Genomic DNA, 15,888 nt, shown 5'->3' on the forward strand with positions numbered 1-15,888 from the left:
GTGCACGGCTCTTACTCCAAAAACACTCCGTCTTCATGTATAATTTCAAACCGATCTTCCTCTGAACAACCAAACACAGTTTTCTCCCACAAGAAGAAACTGATGATTGCCATCATTTACTGTATGGGAGGTCGACGAGGACAACTTGGAAAATGCTTCCCGTAATAGAAAGAGAGATGAAAAACGGGAAGAAAATGCAAATGAGCCGCTGATTATGTAACAGAGACCCGCCGTAGCGAGAAGGAGGAAAAATAACAAAGAAATGATGAAACAAGTGCAAATTATATTTTCAGAATGTGATTTTCACCCTGCTTTAGTTTCCTGATTACATTCTTCTCTTGATAAAAGGGAAGAAGTTGAGCGTGGAAGGGCACAAAATGAAATGCACGTTTTCTGTGCACGTTGAAAGGAGTGCACGTGCGTCATGCAAAAGTGTCCTGTGTGTGCACGCTCTCACGGGGCAGTTGCGTAGGTCTCCCATGTTGCTGGCGTTGCGGAGCAGTTCTCCAAACATGTCCGGCGTGGGTTTCTCTCTGCACTCCAGCATCCTCACTGCCTGGTTACTGCAGCATTGGATACACACACACACACACACACACACACACACACACACACACACACACAAAATAAAATAAAATCAGACACCCGGTGAGTGAATGCATCCCAGAGTTAGACCCAAAAGAAGGAAAACTTGATAAGTTTGTTTGTTTGTTCCTCTGCATTTAGATATTGATGCTGGTAATGAAAAATCCCTCTACAGTGGGTAACTTAGCAAGACAAGCACTCATTAGGCAAATGTGCAACACACTATACTACGAAGCCAAATGAAATTTACTCCAGTATTTCTCTCACTTCACAAACGTTATATTCTTTAAATGAAAAAATAATAAATAAGAAAAAGATGTAGATTATATAGACATGCATGTCAGCTGTGAAAAAACCTTTTAAGTCTGAGAACATTTCTAAACCCTGTCTGACTGATGCTGATCTTTGACCCCACTGTAGTAATTGAGCATTAACCATATATCAGCATTACTGTTGAAGAAGTTCTTCTACAATTATCCACTCAGAAAGCTTTACTTGTCCACCATAAATGCATTTTTCTCTGACAATCTCCTTCACTAAAGCATAAAACAATGACACTTACTAATACTAAGCTCTGTTTATCCCTTTTAAGTACAATTGTCCTCTGAAGGACAAGCTCAAATATATGTTATAATTCTCTGTGAATACAAAACAAACTTTACAAATCTGTCTCAGGCTTGGTACCCAGTATGGGATAATGCGTGCATTTATTCGGCATTGTGCTTTTGTTTTTATTTGTTTGCTTTTTGCTTTTTCTAGCGACATATTTCTTTCCTTTAAGAATAACAATTTTAAAAACCTGTCCTCCTCCTAGCCGTTCTCCTCGCCTCCTCTCACCTCTTCCATTAGCCTGAAATGAACTCAACCTCTTCTCTGTACACTCTCTCACTCGATTTCAACCCCTTGCTCAACCTCTCCTCTTCAGATACACAGTCAGATGAGGAGTCTAAGAAAGCAGAAAATACAACGACAACAACACACTGGCTGGGTACACTCTTGCACCGTGTGCTTGAACCACACATTTGTTTTCTCTTTTTGGTGCCCTCTGACTATCTTACTCATGCTGACTTTTGCATATTTGGTTATCTAGACTGTAAACAACAGGCTTCATTAAGGGTAAAAATAGCTTGGCAGCGCTCACAGGCACAAACAGAGACCTGTGGTACCTCTGTGCCCCACAACTACTTTGACATGTTTATTTGTACTTTTGCCCCCTCCCCGCCATTCATTCCTCTATTTCCTCGGCTGTGTTTCATTTCCAAACGGGATATAGGAGGATCTGTCCTCTTATTTCTGTCTTGTTTGGCCTTTCCGGGGCCCTCACTTCCACTTATAGATTTATGTTGGCCCCTGGGTCCGCTAAATCAAACACCTGATTGATTACTTTCCCTGCACCTTATTTCATTGACTCGGCACATGTGCTGGGTTTTTTTGAGTACGCACACATCCTGCATGTGTATTTGTCAACACAACATCATCTACCTGTACATGGGGGAATCGTTTTGCACATCCTCACCTGCCCTTGCACGAAGATACACGTGTGTGGACGTAATGTGTGATTGCCACTCACGGTTCAGTAAGGGACCCGTTCAGGGAAGTAGGGAACACGCTGTACCTTCCTTTACTGCCACCCCGCCACAGCTTGCTGCCAGATTTACTGCAGTGTGTGTAGGTGTGTCTGTGTGTGTTTAGGTGTGTAGGTGTGCGTCTTGTCTTACCACAGGGATGTAGTGGAGATATAATGAACCATCTGAATGAAGGGCAGGGGGTCTGATGTGGCTCCACAGCTGTTACACACACACTGGAAACGAAAAGCATTCTGAGGTTCATACCAAGACGTCGCGCTCATGTTGTTTGGACGGTTTAATTAATGCATTCAAAAAGTGAAAGATGTAGCAGCTCTTTGAGGGCGCAGAAGGGACAAACATCCCCTTACCTGTTCGAACAGAGTCATGGCAAACTTCTGGTGTGGAATACAGTGTTTTGCTGTGCAGATGTCCTCTCTACTCTCTGCGCTGATATGGAAGTGGATTCGCATCAGGAGGTTCTCCTGAGAAACACGTGGGAAAGACATCAGTTAATGTGTGTGTGGTATGTACGGGAATATGGTCGGTTATAGTGTGGGTGCGTGCGCGAGCGCGTGTTTGATCGCTCCTCTCTGTTGGTGCTCTTGTTAATCTGACCGTGGGAGCTGCATCTATATTTCATAAGAAGCCGACGGATTCCCTGACTGAACACATTTACTACCAATCGATCAGACACCGCCTCTCAGGCACACACATAAAACGCACACGAAGAAAGAGAGAGGCACAAAAGTGGCGAAAAGAAAGCAACAAGAGGGTTTGAAAAGAGGAACGCGCCGAGGAAGTGAAGTAACAGAACCTGTGGAGTGTCACCAGAATATTTTAGCATCCGCTGCACGTAGAACTCAAATATTTTGGAAAGATCAATCATGTACTGTACCGTTTCATGAACCCGATCGGGAGTGATTGCTGGAGGTTGCTGGCTGTCCCTAGGTGTACTATTCTGAACCAAGACCTCCTTGTAATTATTTTGTTTGCTAGCACACAGTTTGAAGACTGCAAACACCTGCGAACTACTTACCAACTGTGAAACCAGAAAAAAACAGAAAGGGAGAACATTAAATTAAATTTGTGCCTCTTGAATCGTGTTGGCTGCAGCACATTCAAACTGAAGATGAACATTCTCAGTTTCCAGACGGTGTTGCACATCTTCAAGTTACACTGCCACAGTAGACCAACTGTAGTTACTGTGGGTAATGCATGTTTTTCCCTAGCGACTGAACGCTGCCAGGGGATGTTTTAAATGATTATGTTTTCTTCAGCTATCAGAAAGGAGTAATGATTTTATCTTTTGGTCAGATTGTTGGCCGACAGAATAAGATAGCTGTTTAAGTTTGGTTGCAGAGCTCCTGAAAAGGCACTCAGGGGAGATGGTGTGTTTTCCCATTAAGTTCAATGTTTTTCGTAAGCTTGAAGATACATCAGATGAGATGACAAGGAATCCCTCACAGCATAACAGTGTAACAACCCAACAGGCACCGGCGGTGGAGTCACAAACACAGAGAGTCTAAACAAAAAGTGAACACTCCACGCTTGTCAAAAGGCATATTTCTTTGAGGCTGCTGTGCTCGATATCTCCTCTCCCCTGAAGGCTTCCGACTGCAGTAAAGATGTGGGAGTTCCTCAAACACTCGCTCAGATCAGCCTTTAGGCATCCCCTCACCTCTTATTTATGTGTGCAGGTGTGTGTGTACGGATAAATGTTGTCGCAGACTCACAAAGCACTCAGCAGCATCGTCCATGATGCCCAGCTGAAAGCGCTGTTCGTCCTGGAAAGTCTTGGCCAGAGCGCTCCGCAGTGCATCTGAAGGCAAGACGCGCTCACTGCTGAACTGGAACTGAGCAAAGATACTCTGCAAACAGAAAGACATCCACGAATCTGTTAATTTCTTTTCTTTTCCTCAAAGATCCATTACTTTACTTTTTTACAGAGCAGATCAAAAACCTCTAAACACAGCTGCCCTGTAAAGAGGAACCATGTTCTGTCAAATGACCCATAAAACAAAGAAACACACAAACAAAGCTAGTTGTGATCTTGTCAGGGACAAAAGTGCTGCACAACAAAGTCCGAGTGGACTAAAACAAACGGCACAGCTGGCCTCGATATCAGACAGTATCAATAATAAATGGCATTTGTAGTTCACTTTTCTCTGACAAAAACAGCTCTGAGAGTGCTTTGGAGCCGTAAAACCAAATCAAACTGTTGCGGGAGGCTCGGAGGAAAAGCTAGGCCACCGAAGTGTGTTTTGAGGGCAGCGATCAGAGTGGAAGGGAGGATCTGTCATTTTGAAGAGGAAGAAGACGGCAATGTTTATGCTCGTGCAGGTGTAGCAAGTGTTAAGTGTTAAAATTGTGTCTCTCTTTATCATCACGCAACGTCTCAGACTTTAGATGGTGAGCCACTGGAGTCCTGATCCCCTGATTTAGGCATTATACTATTCTTCTTCTAACTGTGCAGCTAACTTTTTAAATACGTTTGGAAAATTAACTGCTGGGAAAAACTGATAAAGTGTTTCTAATTTCTTTATAAATATTCCAGGTAAATAATTCCTGCCACAATATCATAATTCTGTATTTTTTGATCAGATTAATTTTAACAGGATTATTTAATACAATTAATAATTGATGTTTTTGGCATCAAATTTGTGCATTAAATTCAACAAAATTCATCTGAAAACCAAAGAATCGGCAACTGAAGATGTGGAGCCTGGCGGGGGCTGTATTTTGGCTTTTAGGAAGTCATTAGCCGTGTTTATAACACAGAGTAAGGCGAGAGAATAACGGCACAAAGCAGTAACACTGATCGTCTTGTTATTTCGGAATTTTCGGAAGCCTAACTCGTATCTGAAAATAAAATTAGATTAATGGCACAAACCTTGTTACCTTATTTGGTCAGCTCATTTTTGTAAAATTGCCTGTTTGACTTAAATACCTTAAATCCTACATGGGATTGTGAAATTTCAGCCAAATTTTAGTGGTTGACAGGTTCGCTCCAATAAAATTGAAAGCTCTATATATCCAGAAATAATTCCACATACAGAATATTTGTTTTAATAATTTGGTAATATAATATGTGATAGAAAATATATATATATTTGAGTAATTTTGTAGATATTTGTGTAGAAATAATAGCGCTGCACTTACTTGGGTAATGGGTCAAGGTTGAATTAGATTAAATTAAGGGATTAGATGAACAACTGTCAATTCAATTTCCATTCAATTTAATTTATATGGCACCAAATCACAACGGCTGCTTCAAGTTGCTTTATGTTGTAAGGTAAAGACCCTACATTAACACAAAAAAACAGAGAAAAACCTAACAGTCATATGACCCTCTGTGAGCAAGCACTTTGGCGAAAGCGGGAAGGAAAAAGTCCCTTTTAACAGGAAGAAACCTCCAGCACAACTAGGCAGGGAGGGGCCTGAGACAGTTGTAAATAGTGGCAGTAGCTGCAGAAAAAGTAGTGGCACAAGAAAACGCAGTCTGAAACTTAAGCGTAGTGATGTAGGTCTTAACACAAGCACTTCACCCAGTATTGAGTTCAAGCAGAGGCACCGAGAGCAACTTTTGACTGAAGCTGGACGAAGGAGAGCTGCAGTGTCCAAAGAGGGAGAGATAAAAGCATGGATGGACTTCCTCCAGACTGCCAACGGATAAAAATGACCTAATTTTTTGATGGTAAAAATTCTCAGTAGGGGGAAAGAAAAAAAAAAAAAGCAAAACCGAGCAACTATTTTTGACCAACGCTAAAACAGCCCAAAACAGAAATAAACATAAGTCGCTCTGACGTGTCGGAGCAGTGGTTGGTGCTCTGCTGGTTTCCGTCCCAGTGGTATTTCAGTCACTGATTAGATGGCTGCGCTGAAACGCAGCGGGTGCTCTGTGTCTGGAGGACTTAGAAACAAAAAATTTAAATAAAAATATTCTAACATAGTCACAGTTCATCAGCATCCACGTGTCATGATTATGTCCACGTTGGTTCCATTTTTGTTTGGTATACAGAAATATAAGATCATGAACACAGTTAATTTATCTTAAACACCAGCAAGTATTCCTATTTTGTGAATGTTTTTCCATCTATCCTCATGTTACTGAATCAGTGCAGATAAATACTGGAATTGCTACATGTGATAAATTGCACTATGGTAAAGGTTTTTTATTCGCATTCAACAAATGCTTATCTAGTTCAGGGTCCAGGGTGTGCTGGAGCCTAACCAAGCTGACAGGCAGGCTCCAGCTTGAACAGGTCGCCAGTCTGTTGCAGGGCTAAAACACATTTGACACTTAAAGTATTCTGAGTGGGTATAACTTTAAATAGATTAGAGCTTTGGGAAGCTCTGGATTAGAGCTAGGCAAGCTAAAAAAGTTAATCAGTTAATTCCTTAGCTTCTTAAAATCCACATGGACGCCAGCGAACCTCCTCAGGTTAGTTTCAGATTGAACTTTACTTTTACCTACATGCAAAACAGAAAACAGAAGCTGTTGTGTTTCAAAACTCTTGCATCCATTTCAGCCTAACAGTTCTTTAAGTGTTTGATACTCATACTGTAGATGAAGATTCTGTTGAACTTGTAAAGACACCTTCATAAAATTGTGACTTTTCTGACATTTTACAGGCAAAACATAATAAAAGATAATTTTTTAATATTAAAACAGGCATTAAAACTATATTTTAAAAAGTGGTAAGATTTTCTGATTGATCCTTGAGGGGAAGCAATAGAGTACTTGTGGTAATATTAATTATATGGTAACACTGTATTGCATGGAGTATTGCACATTGTGTTGCAATGCCATTCTGCACTTCAACTTGGCAAATATCACATATAGCACTGGGCAAAAGTCTTGACTGTGTCTTTTTTTTTTTTTTAACTGAGGAAACTGGACAATTAGGGGACAAATAAAGAAGTGGCAGACATAAAAAACTGTCTGCTGCAGTCCTTAAGAAAAAACTCCAGAAAAACCTGGAGAGATGCCCTTCAGCTGATCCTCAAGCCATTCATCAACTAGGGAAACGGGTATAAAAGAGCGAGTTATGCTAAATTACTCAAGGAATGGACTGAAAATCTGTGGCAACAAGTCTTACAGAGTGATGAATCCAATTTTGAAATTTTTGCTTCAATATGTACAGAGTAGATAAGGAAAGAAGTACAATAGTGAGTGTCTACATGCTTCTGTGGAGACTCTGTCTCCATTTTAACCAGTGGTTTTGGGGATCTTGTAAAAATGCATGGAATCCAGAAAAATACCATCAGATTTGGACCCAGCCTCTGATTGATTGGCAACATTTTCCAGCATGACAGTCATCTCAAACACACCGAGTGAAAATGTGTTTGAAAGCATACCTGGGTAGAAAAACACGCAATGAAACACTATCAGTCAGAGCACAGACCTCAACATTATGGAAGCGTTATAGAGAACAGAACAAAAGGCAGCCAACATCCAAAGAACGTCCAAAGAAGAGCTTTGAATGTCCTTCAAAGGAGCCTGGAAAACACTTCCTGAAGACTACTCAAAGAAAGTTTGCCTGAGAGAGCTAACGCTGAGTTGCAGAATAAAGGCACTCAAACCCAATATTCACCTTTAAGCTCATTAGAACTGTAAAAATTGTTTTTGCCTTATATGCTGTATTGCCATGTTTGCACATGTTGGACCTATTTCCTATATAAAGAAAAAAATTAGGGGTGGCTTGAGCCTTTTGCACAATACTGTAGGGCTATTCTTAAGCTGCACTAGCCTTCCCACAGTTGCTGCTCTCTTCAAGCTACTTTGCAACCCACCTCAACCTCAAATCTGCCTTTCATGCCACCCTTTGATGTCTGCTCTATTCTGTGCTGAGTGCTGTTCTACAAAAACCAAACTATAACCACAAATTGTCTTTTGACTATAGTGGTCCTGACTGAATTACAAAAGGGCGATTCAGCAGAAAGAACAGAGGGAAATTTTATCCATCAAGTGTAAATCTATCGAAGACAGAAAAATGTTGCATTTCAGTACAGACTGTGACGGAAAACGTACACTCATTTGATTAAATTGCGTTTGCTGGAGGCTGCTCAATAATTTTCTGAAGCTTCAGTCAGCAAGAACAGCAAACAGTAGAAAAGGGAAAAGTTGCTTCTGAAAACACAAGTTAACTTATCAGGCAACTTTTTTTTTTAGTAATTAATATATTAATTTGCATCAAGCCATTTACCTAAATTAATTATATCTTTAGAGGTTATTTTTATGAAATGTGGGGAAGTGGTAAAAATCCTAAATGAAATAAATATAAATAATACAGACTTGATTTCTCAAACTGGCTTTCACTTATTATTATTAATGTCGTATCAAATTAAAAGTCAGATTCATTGAACCCTGCAATAACCCTCCGGGTTCCTTCAAAATGTATTTGCCAAAGCAAATAAGTCTGTTTGACAGACAGCTGAGAGTTCACTTCCACCAAACCTAATCTTCCTACGCCTAATCACGGAGCAACCGACTTCAAACATTAAGTTCACAACAAAATTAATGTGAGTTTAAACTGGATTTTCAAGCCTGATTGCAGCACTAATCTTAGGTTTAGCCTAAATTAGGATCTAATTAAGCCAAATAAGCATTTAATGAAGCTGTGAAGTGTGATTTAGTCTGGTGCTATTAAGTTAATGATTTCTTCATTTCAGGTGTTATTTTTGAAATTGTGGACGCACGATCTAGCAAGATGGCTGTGATCAGGTGGGCCGGGCATGTTATAAAATAATAGGCAACAATAGGCTTCGGTCTGTGTGTGTGCGAGCCGAGGGTTGGCAGTGGGAAAGGTAACGCAGTGAGGGAGAGAGCGAGCGAGAATAAGAAAGGGAAATAGAGAAAGAGAGAAGAGGAAAACGGAAAAGTGAGAGCAATAGGGTGTGAGTGTGTGTGCTGACTGCAGCAATGCACCAAGGAGAATGGAGGGGGAATATACCCTACAAAGAGAGGGAGGGAGGAGAGAAGGAGGGAGGGGGAGGAGAAGGGGGAGGGATGAGGCAGAGTGAGTAAGAAAGGAAGGTGTGTGCGCGTGTATGTATGTTTGTGTGTGTGTGTGAACTCAGTCCGAGTGTGAGGGCAGGAGCAATCGACGCAAACTCCCACATTCATTCATCTTTCTGCTTCCCTTTTGCTCGTTTTTCTCCTCTTCACCTTCTTTTTTCTTCCTCTGTCTTCTTGCTCATTGCAGCATGTGTGTGTGTTTGTGTGTTTGTGTGTGTGTGTGTGTTGCGTTCGGGTATGTCTGCATCCAAGTGTGCGCATGTGTTTGTGTTGTTGTTGAGAGAGATAAAATGTTGCAGTGATTTCTAAGGGGATAGCCACAGGCAGCCTCTGAACTTATGTTTACTACGAAGGCAGGCGCCTTCATCTGCTGCAGAGATCCCCCTCCAAAATAAAAGGATCCACAATCTGCATTTATGTCTTTGGCTCTTTAAATGTGATGCGTGAAAATTTAAGCAACCATTAACGTTAATCTGGCGTGTGTTTTGGCTAGTTGCTCAGAGACTTTTATCTCCACTGCTGTAGGGACTACAGCCACAGTGTAAGAACAATGTTACATCTGTTCTTTGGTGGGACGGTTAATGGAAACTGACAGGAAAATGTAAACGCTTAGCATGGTGACAATACCTTTGATTTCTACAGCTGTTGCACCGCACCCCAAAAAGCTTGAGGGTGTGTGTAGGTGTGTGTAGGTGTGTGTGTTAGAAAGATTTGTGAGCATCTTAAGACGTACGTGTGTAGCAGCATAGCCTGTTCGGCATACAAGTAGGACCTTCGTGTGTGTGTAGTATCCCAGCGTGGGCTCTGCTAGCTCAGCGCTTTCAGTCAGCCAATTAATTACAGAGAAGCACTGGAGACAGAGCAGCGTGTGGAACACACACATCGACACCGCTACACACACACACACACACTGAATCACACCACACCACATTACACACAGCACTTCTCTTCACTCAGACACATATTTGTCATCACTGATGCAACAAATGGCGGAAACAGTGCTGCATAAGACTCGTTTACTACGAGGGTCTCACGATTTCACCGATCTCCTGTTTCTGTTTGGTTACTTTGCCACTGCTGAAATGATGAAATATAATAAATATTCATACATATAAATATGATAAATTAATTTAACCAGTACACAAGTCTATAAATGTGCTGCTTCTAAACACTTAATAAAATCTGCTCTTCACAGAACCACATGTTGTATTTTTACACTATGTGCAGAAAGACAAAATACTGCATATGAGCAAAAGCCTATTTTAAATGCAGCCAATAACAAAACAGGTAAATTGTGTAGATTAGTAGGTTTGTTGTCAAGTTAAAACCTCATCTTCACAAGCTGTTTTTAATAGTTTTTGAAGAAGAAAAAAAGAATAAAGGTCACTAAGTGGAAAGAAATCATACAAATACAGGCAAGAAAAAAAAATATATAATGTAGCAGCACTGCTTATACATTGCATGTCTTTGGCTTGAGATAGACTAGAGTAAGTGTTGAACCCTTTAAAGCGTGAACCATTAAACTATGAAATTGCCAAAAAAATCAAATGTTTTATTATAATGGACAGTTTATTAAAGTATCCGACTAATTTGTTTAAAAAACAAATTATATGTATAATTCCATATATGACTTTTAATTTGTATCGTATTTCCTACATCTGCCTTTTTTTAAATTGCTTAAAATGTACTGTGCAATTTATTTTGTCTCAAAAACTGTATGTATCAAATATTATACACTAGGCATTAAGGGGTTAAAGTGATCTGACATGAAAATACAAATCTGTGATACTCATTTTATACATGAACACCTGAGCTGCTTCTTACTCCTGCTGCTTCAGATACCTCTTTTGCACAAGTCCTGGAGCCTTTTTGAGAACAGGGTAGCAAAGAAATTGGACTTATTTTCATGGCAAGAAAATCATGGCTAAAAGAATCTGCAACTGCATCTGCAAACCGTTGCTGAATTCTCTTCAGCAGTGGATTCAGCTTCTTGGTAGAAATGTGAACATCAAGTCTGGGCGACAGCACCATGCTGGTTGTAATGGCATGCCTTGAGGTACAACCTTTAGTAACAATGAGGCTAATGTCCAAGACCAAACCTCCTTTGAAAATGGTTGTGTTTAAAACTTTTGTTCATCTGGTGTGCTTTTTTCCCTCTTTTAAAGCAAATAATCAAAAGTATTAGAGTGTTACATAACCAGTTGCAAGAATCCCTCCTGCTGAGTTGAAAGAGATAGGTTTCCCCGACCACTGCGTAAATCCATAAAAGAATTTAGTCTTTAATTAGCTTAAAAAAACCCAAAATGGTTTTGGTTGTTATATAGCATGAATAAATGAATATAAGGACATGTAAAAATAAACATTCCTGTGTGTGCAGCTCTAATTGTTTCTAATAATCTTCTGTTTGCTGTTTATTAGTTTGTCTTATTTCATTTGCATCATATCTCCCTCTGTTTATCTGTCATTTACTGTAATTAGTCTTTTCGTGATAACAAAAGGACCCAATGAAAAGAAAACACAATAACATAGTTTTGTCGCCCTACACTGGTTGGCAGATAAATGTAATGGAATAATAAACTGTTTGCATGTTAAACCATTAAACTGAAGTATAAGTGAATTGTGGACCATAATGGACCAACAGAAACTGTCAACCAGGAAAACTGCCACAATGAAATACAGCAGAGTAATGGGCACTGCTTTAGGTTTACAGTAAAACCACTACAAGCCATTAGAGGACAAAAGGAGGGGATGTTTTACCTTCAAAGCACAGAAGATGCACGAGTCCTCCATGCACTTATGAGTGGTCAGCTGTCGAAAGCTTCTGCGGAAGATGTCAAGATGCCAAAGAACCTGAAAGACAGTTAATGAATTTATTATTTATCCAGTGTTCAAACTGGAACCAAGTCCTTTGTCCCTTTTTGTCTTAATTTTATTGTTTATTCCTTAGATTTCAGTTCCCTCTTGTTCCTTCTTTGAGCTTCAGCATGTTTAAATTTCTTGTTTTTATTTATTTCTGCGGGTTTGATCCTGCTCTGCATCACCGAGAGCTAGATTTTTAACATATCTGTTTTCTTATTTGTTTGCAACTCATGTGCTTCACATGACTTTTAATCAAAGGGTTGTTCTTGAAAAAAGGCAATTTTGGAGTCTCCCAAAGAGCCAAAGCAAAACATTTAGTTAATTTGCTCTTCATTTACTAAAAAATAAAATGCACTTTTGATTATTGAGTGATCAGAAATAGCAGGAAACTGCATTTGATTCATGTCATCTAAAATTAAATCATTCTGCTCCACTACCCACACAGCCCAAAGATCCATGTTACGCAAGTAAAACCCATAAATCAGATGTTAATTGAGCAATAAGTAAAAGTTTGAATACACCCTTCTTTTGGTTACTGATTTAAAAGCTTCAGTATGTTGGAAAAATTCTTAAAAGCTGAACTTTCATTATTTAGTTCTTAAAGCATGCTTGGAAAAGCAACACTTTGATCTATGTCCTTGAAAAAGATCCAATAGAGACTTTTTCTCTTTTGTGCCATCATATACTACCTGCACCTAAAAGCAAAATGCCTGCTTGTGTGCGCACTTTGTCTGTACTGATTTAAAACCTTCTGTCAGGACTTCTGGGAGAAAGGACGCAAACGCAGGACACAGAGGCAGGTTGAATAACAAAAAGCAAGCCCTTAATGGCTGTTATGAAAAAAGGAGATACAGGAAGTGCAAAAGACTAGAAAATAAAAACAGGGGATTAAAAATGGAACAAAAGAGGAAAAAGATGAACAGACAGTGAGGAAAACACAAGTTTATACACACATGCAGTCGATTAAAGATAAAGAAAGTTGAAAACAACTGACACAGGTGAAAGTAATGAGGGTGGGGTATGCAATCACAAAGGAGGGCAAACAGGAAGTAAAGCAGCTAAAAACACACACAGTCATTACCAGAGTAAAACAGGAAGTGGGAACAAGAAAAGAAAGAACACACTGGGAAAACATGAACTCTATAAAAACACAAGAAAGAATATCAGTTAAACCAAAACAAGGCCAAACTTGAACAAATACTAAATTAAAAACCAGGACAGCCAAATTATTGCGTGATTAATATGAATTAAATCTCGATTTGGAGCGACCTGTTTTCACAAGATTTGTTCTCTTTATTTCTGATGGTTTCGCTGCTTAGAAACTGCAATTGCGTCAGTCGCCATAATCAGTGGAATTACCATTTTTGAATATGCAGTAAGGCTAAGTTTGGTGGCGTGACAGCTCGTGGCTGCAGGTTGGCATAGTAACACAGCATGTTTTCTGGTATGTTGGTTTTGCAGGTACACAGCAGCCAAAAATAGCGACTGACAGCACCGCTGAAAAGAAAAGCGCAGGCCAGGTGCTCTGTTTTTCTGGAGTTAAAAAGTTTGACTAAAATCTAAAACAAATGAGATCCGTGAGTTTAATCTGCACCCAGCAGTGTGGCAAAACGAGCGCTTTGTTCTGTGTTTGAAGAGATGAGGCTGCTCACTAATGCTTTTGATGCATGGGCTCAAACAGACAGTTAAAGATGCAGCAGGGAATCCTCTTTTACTTCTTTCAACATGTTTTTCAGGTATTAACGTGGAAACCTGCAGTACATACATCATTTATATATGTGAGAAAGGATGCTTCAACCCCACGTGAACTATAGTTAAGTGCAGTAATTCATGGCTTAGTGTGATATTTTAACTTTGATTTAAGAGAAAATGAGACTGATGACATATTGAAAAGCTAAGCAGACATCAGATTGCACTCAGCAAGTGGACTTCCTCTTTTGCCATCAACCTGATCTGTTTACCTGCATCCAACCAAAGCCTGCCATCCTCAAGAAACCTCTGGTAGTAAACCTCTTCCCTTGTCCTTTCCGAACAGTTCTGCGTACAGATTTGCAAAATCTGTTTATAGAGGTTACTCACACTGTAGCTTTGAAAATAACTGAATCAAATGACTTTCAGTAATGTGAAATGATTGCAGAGAATCAACACCCAAGTCTGCAGCGCGTGATGGCTTTCAGCCATTTTCAGCTAATTGTTTTTTTCCATCAGCTTCCACTGAGTGTGCTTTCTGCTTTGTATATTTTCAGCAATAAAAGACAGTCAGCAGACATGGCGATGGAAAACTACCAGCAAAAAAACTCAAAGAAACTAAAGAGAAAACAAAAAAAACTTGCAGAAAGGGAAGGTAAACCAGCTGTTGCCGTTCTCCCTCTCTTCAATGCATAACTGGAAGAAAGAGCTTTGAGTGCATTAATTCAGCATGATGTTAAAAGATAATATTAACATAGCAGTGTCCCTTAGGCCTCTACAGAGATCTGCAGAACAAATGCACAAGACTGCACGCACTTACAGTATGATTGCAAAAGAAACCTGAGCATTACACTGGAATGTGTGTCTTATAAAGAGAGTGATAAGTGGAAGAAAGAAAAGACAGCTGATAACAGACTGCATGCTGACGCCAGTGTATCCCTTCTATCTTCCCCTCCTCACTGTTTCTCCTCCTCTTTCTGTAGTTTATTTGGTCGTGATGAATCGGCTCCCTGCACAGCACTGCAGCAGCCACAAGGAGGGCACAATCTCTCCATGCCCATCTCTCTTCATCAGCATGTATCTATCCATCTCATTTTTCTCCTCCTCTAAGCACATCCCTCGCTTTGTTCCTCCCCCTGTCTTTCTCGCCCCTGCTATCATTTGTATCATTTGTTTTTCCTTCCTCTTCGTTTTTTCCCCCTTTTTCATTTCTTTGTCTTTCTCTCGCAAACAATGGTGAGACTGCAGGAACATCTTAGGGGGGGAAAAAAAACACCAGTTCTATGCATGACAAAAACGATGACCTCATCAGCTAATGCTTTACTTGGTGTGATAAGTGACAGGATGATACCTGATGCACGAGTGCCAGATTTATGATGCCTTGGAAAAAGTTTGCACAAAGTACGCTCATGTGTTCACTGCATATTTGTGAGATTTATGGTTCCCTGAGACAGCACTTCTGCTCAGACCTGGTGCAGTTTTAGTAAGGCTACTTGTGCTGCCTCGGCTAAAGTCAAGAAACGCAAGATTACACAGATTACATGAAAGACTGCAACAATATTGGCTGCGGCTAAATGTAGATACAGACAGGTGGCAAATCAAAGGAATGTCTACTGCAGGAAGGAAACTTTATTCATCTATAAGATTTTGCTGCTTTGATGATGGTGGTGAAGACCGCTGTCTAACATCACAGAGTGAACCCTTGTGCCCTATGGATTGGGGAGCCTTGCCATATATCAGAGACAAAGGCGATCACTATCAGCAATGTCGTATTGATTTGGCCCAAAACATGCCAGCAGAATGGCCCGCAGGGGTACGCAGGGCCATCAGGACCCCTGACAGGAGAGGTCACGGGATCAGGATTTTTCTCCTTTAATGTGTCATTCCACTATATCTGTGTTATTTTGGCAAATACAGTACCACACACTCATGTAATCTTTATCATTCTACTTATTCATGATTCACAGGAATAATACAGCTTAAATGCTCATGTTAAAATCAGTGTGTGAGCTCATGGCTCATTGCCTCATCTTGTTGTGTGCATCTTTATGGGATTTGCAGTTTTTGGGGGTTGTGGTCTGTCTCTGGCAAAACTCCCGTATTACTTAAAAAACATGCAGATTCACCTTTTTTAAGAAGTCAAAGTGAGTTGAAACTCCAAATAGATTA

General features: G+C 40.1%; 1 protein-coding gene across 6 annotated transcripts in view; it reads right to left on the reverse strand.

Moving 5' to 3' along the window:
- usp54b (ubiquitin specific peptidase 54b) overlaps positions 1-15,888 on the reverse strand; it is a 57,711-nt gene that overhangs the window by 24,422 nt on the left and 17,401 nt on the right. For all 6 annotated transcript variants that reach the window (XR_015130756.1, XM_086304032.1, XM_086304034.1 and 3 more), the window contains 5 exons: positions 11,929-12,021; positions 3,887-4,021; positions 2,522-2,635; positions 2,304-2,386; positions 458-563 (listed from right to left, as the gene is read on the reverse strand). Coding sequence is in view for 5 of the 6 variants with exons in the window: in XM_086304032.1 (XP_086160158.1) it covers positions 458-563; positions 2,304-2,386; positions 2,522-2,635; positions 3,887-4,021; positions 11,929-12,021 (531 nt within the window). In the remaining variant the exon portion in view is untranslated. The remainder of the gene's footprint in view (positions 1-457; positions 564-2,303; positions 2,387-2,521; positions 2,636-3,886; positions 4,022-11,928; positions 12,022-15,888) is intronic.

The sequence above is a fragment of the Aulonocara sp. 'chitande type north' Nkhata Bay genome, linkage group LG8 (genome assembly GCF_057382095.1).
Source record: "Aulonocara sp. 'chitande type north' Nkhata Bay isolate Kocher_YH1m ecotype deep benthic linkage group LG8, A_spYH_male_GT1.1, whole genome shotgun sequence".
Classification (NCBI taxonomy): domain Eukaryota; kingdom Metazoa; phylum Chordata; class Actinopteri; order Cichliformes; family Cichlidae; genus Aulonocara; species Aulonocara sp. 'chitande type north' Nkhata Bay.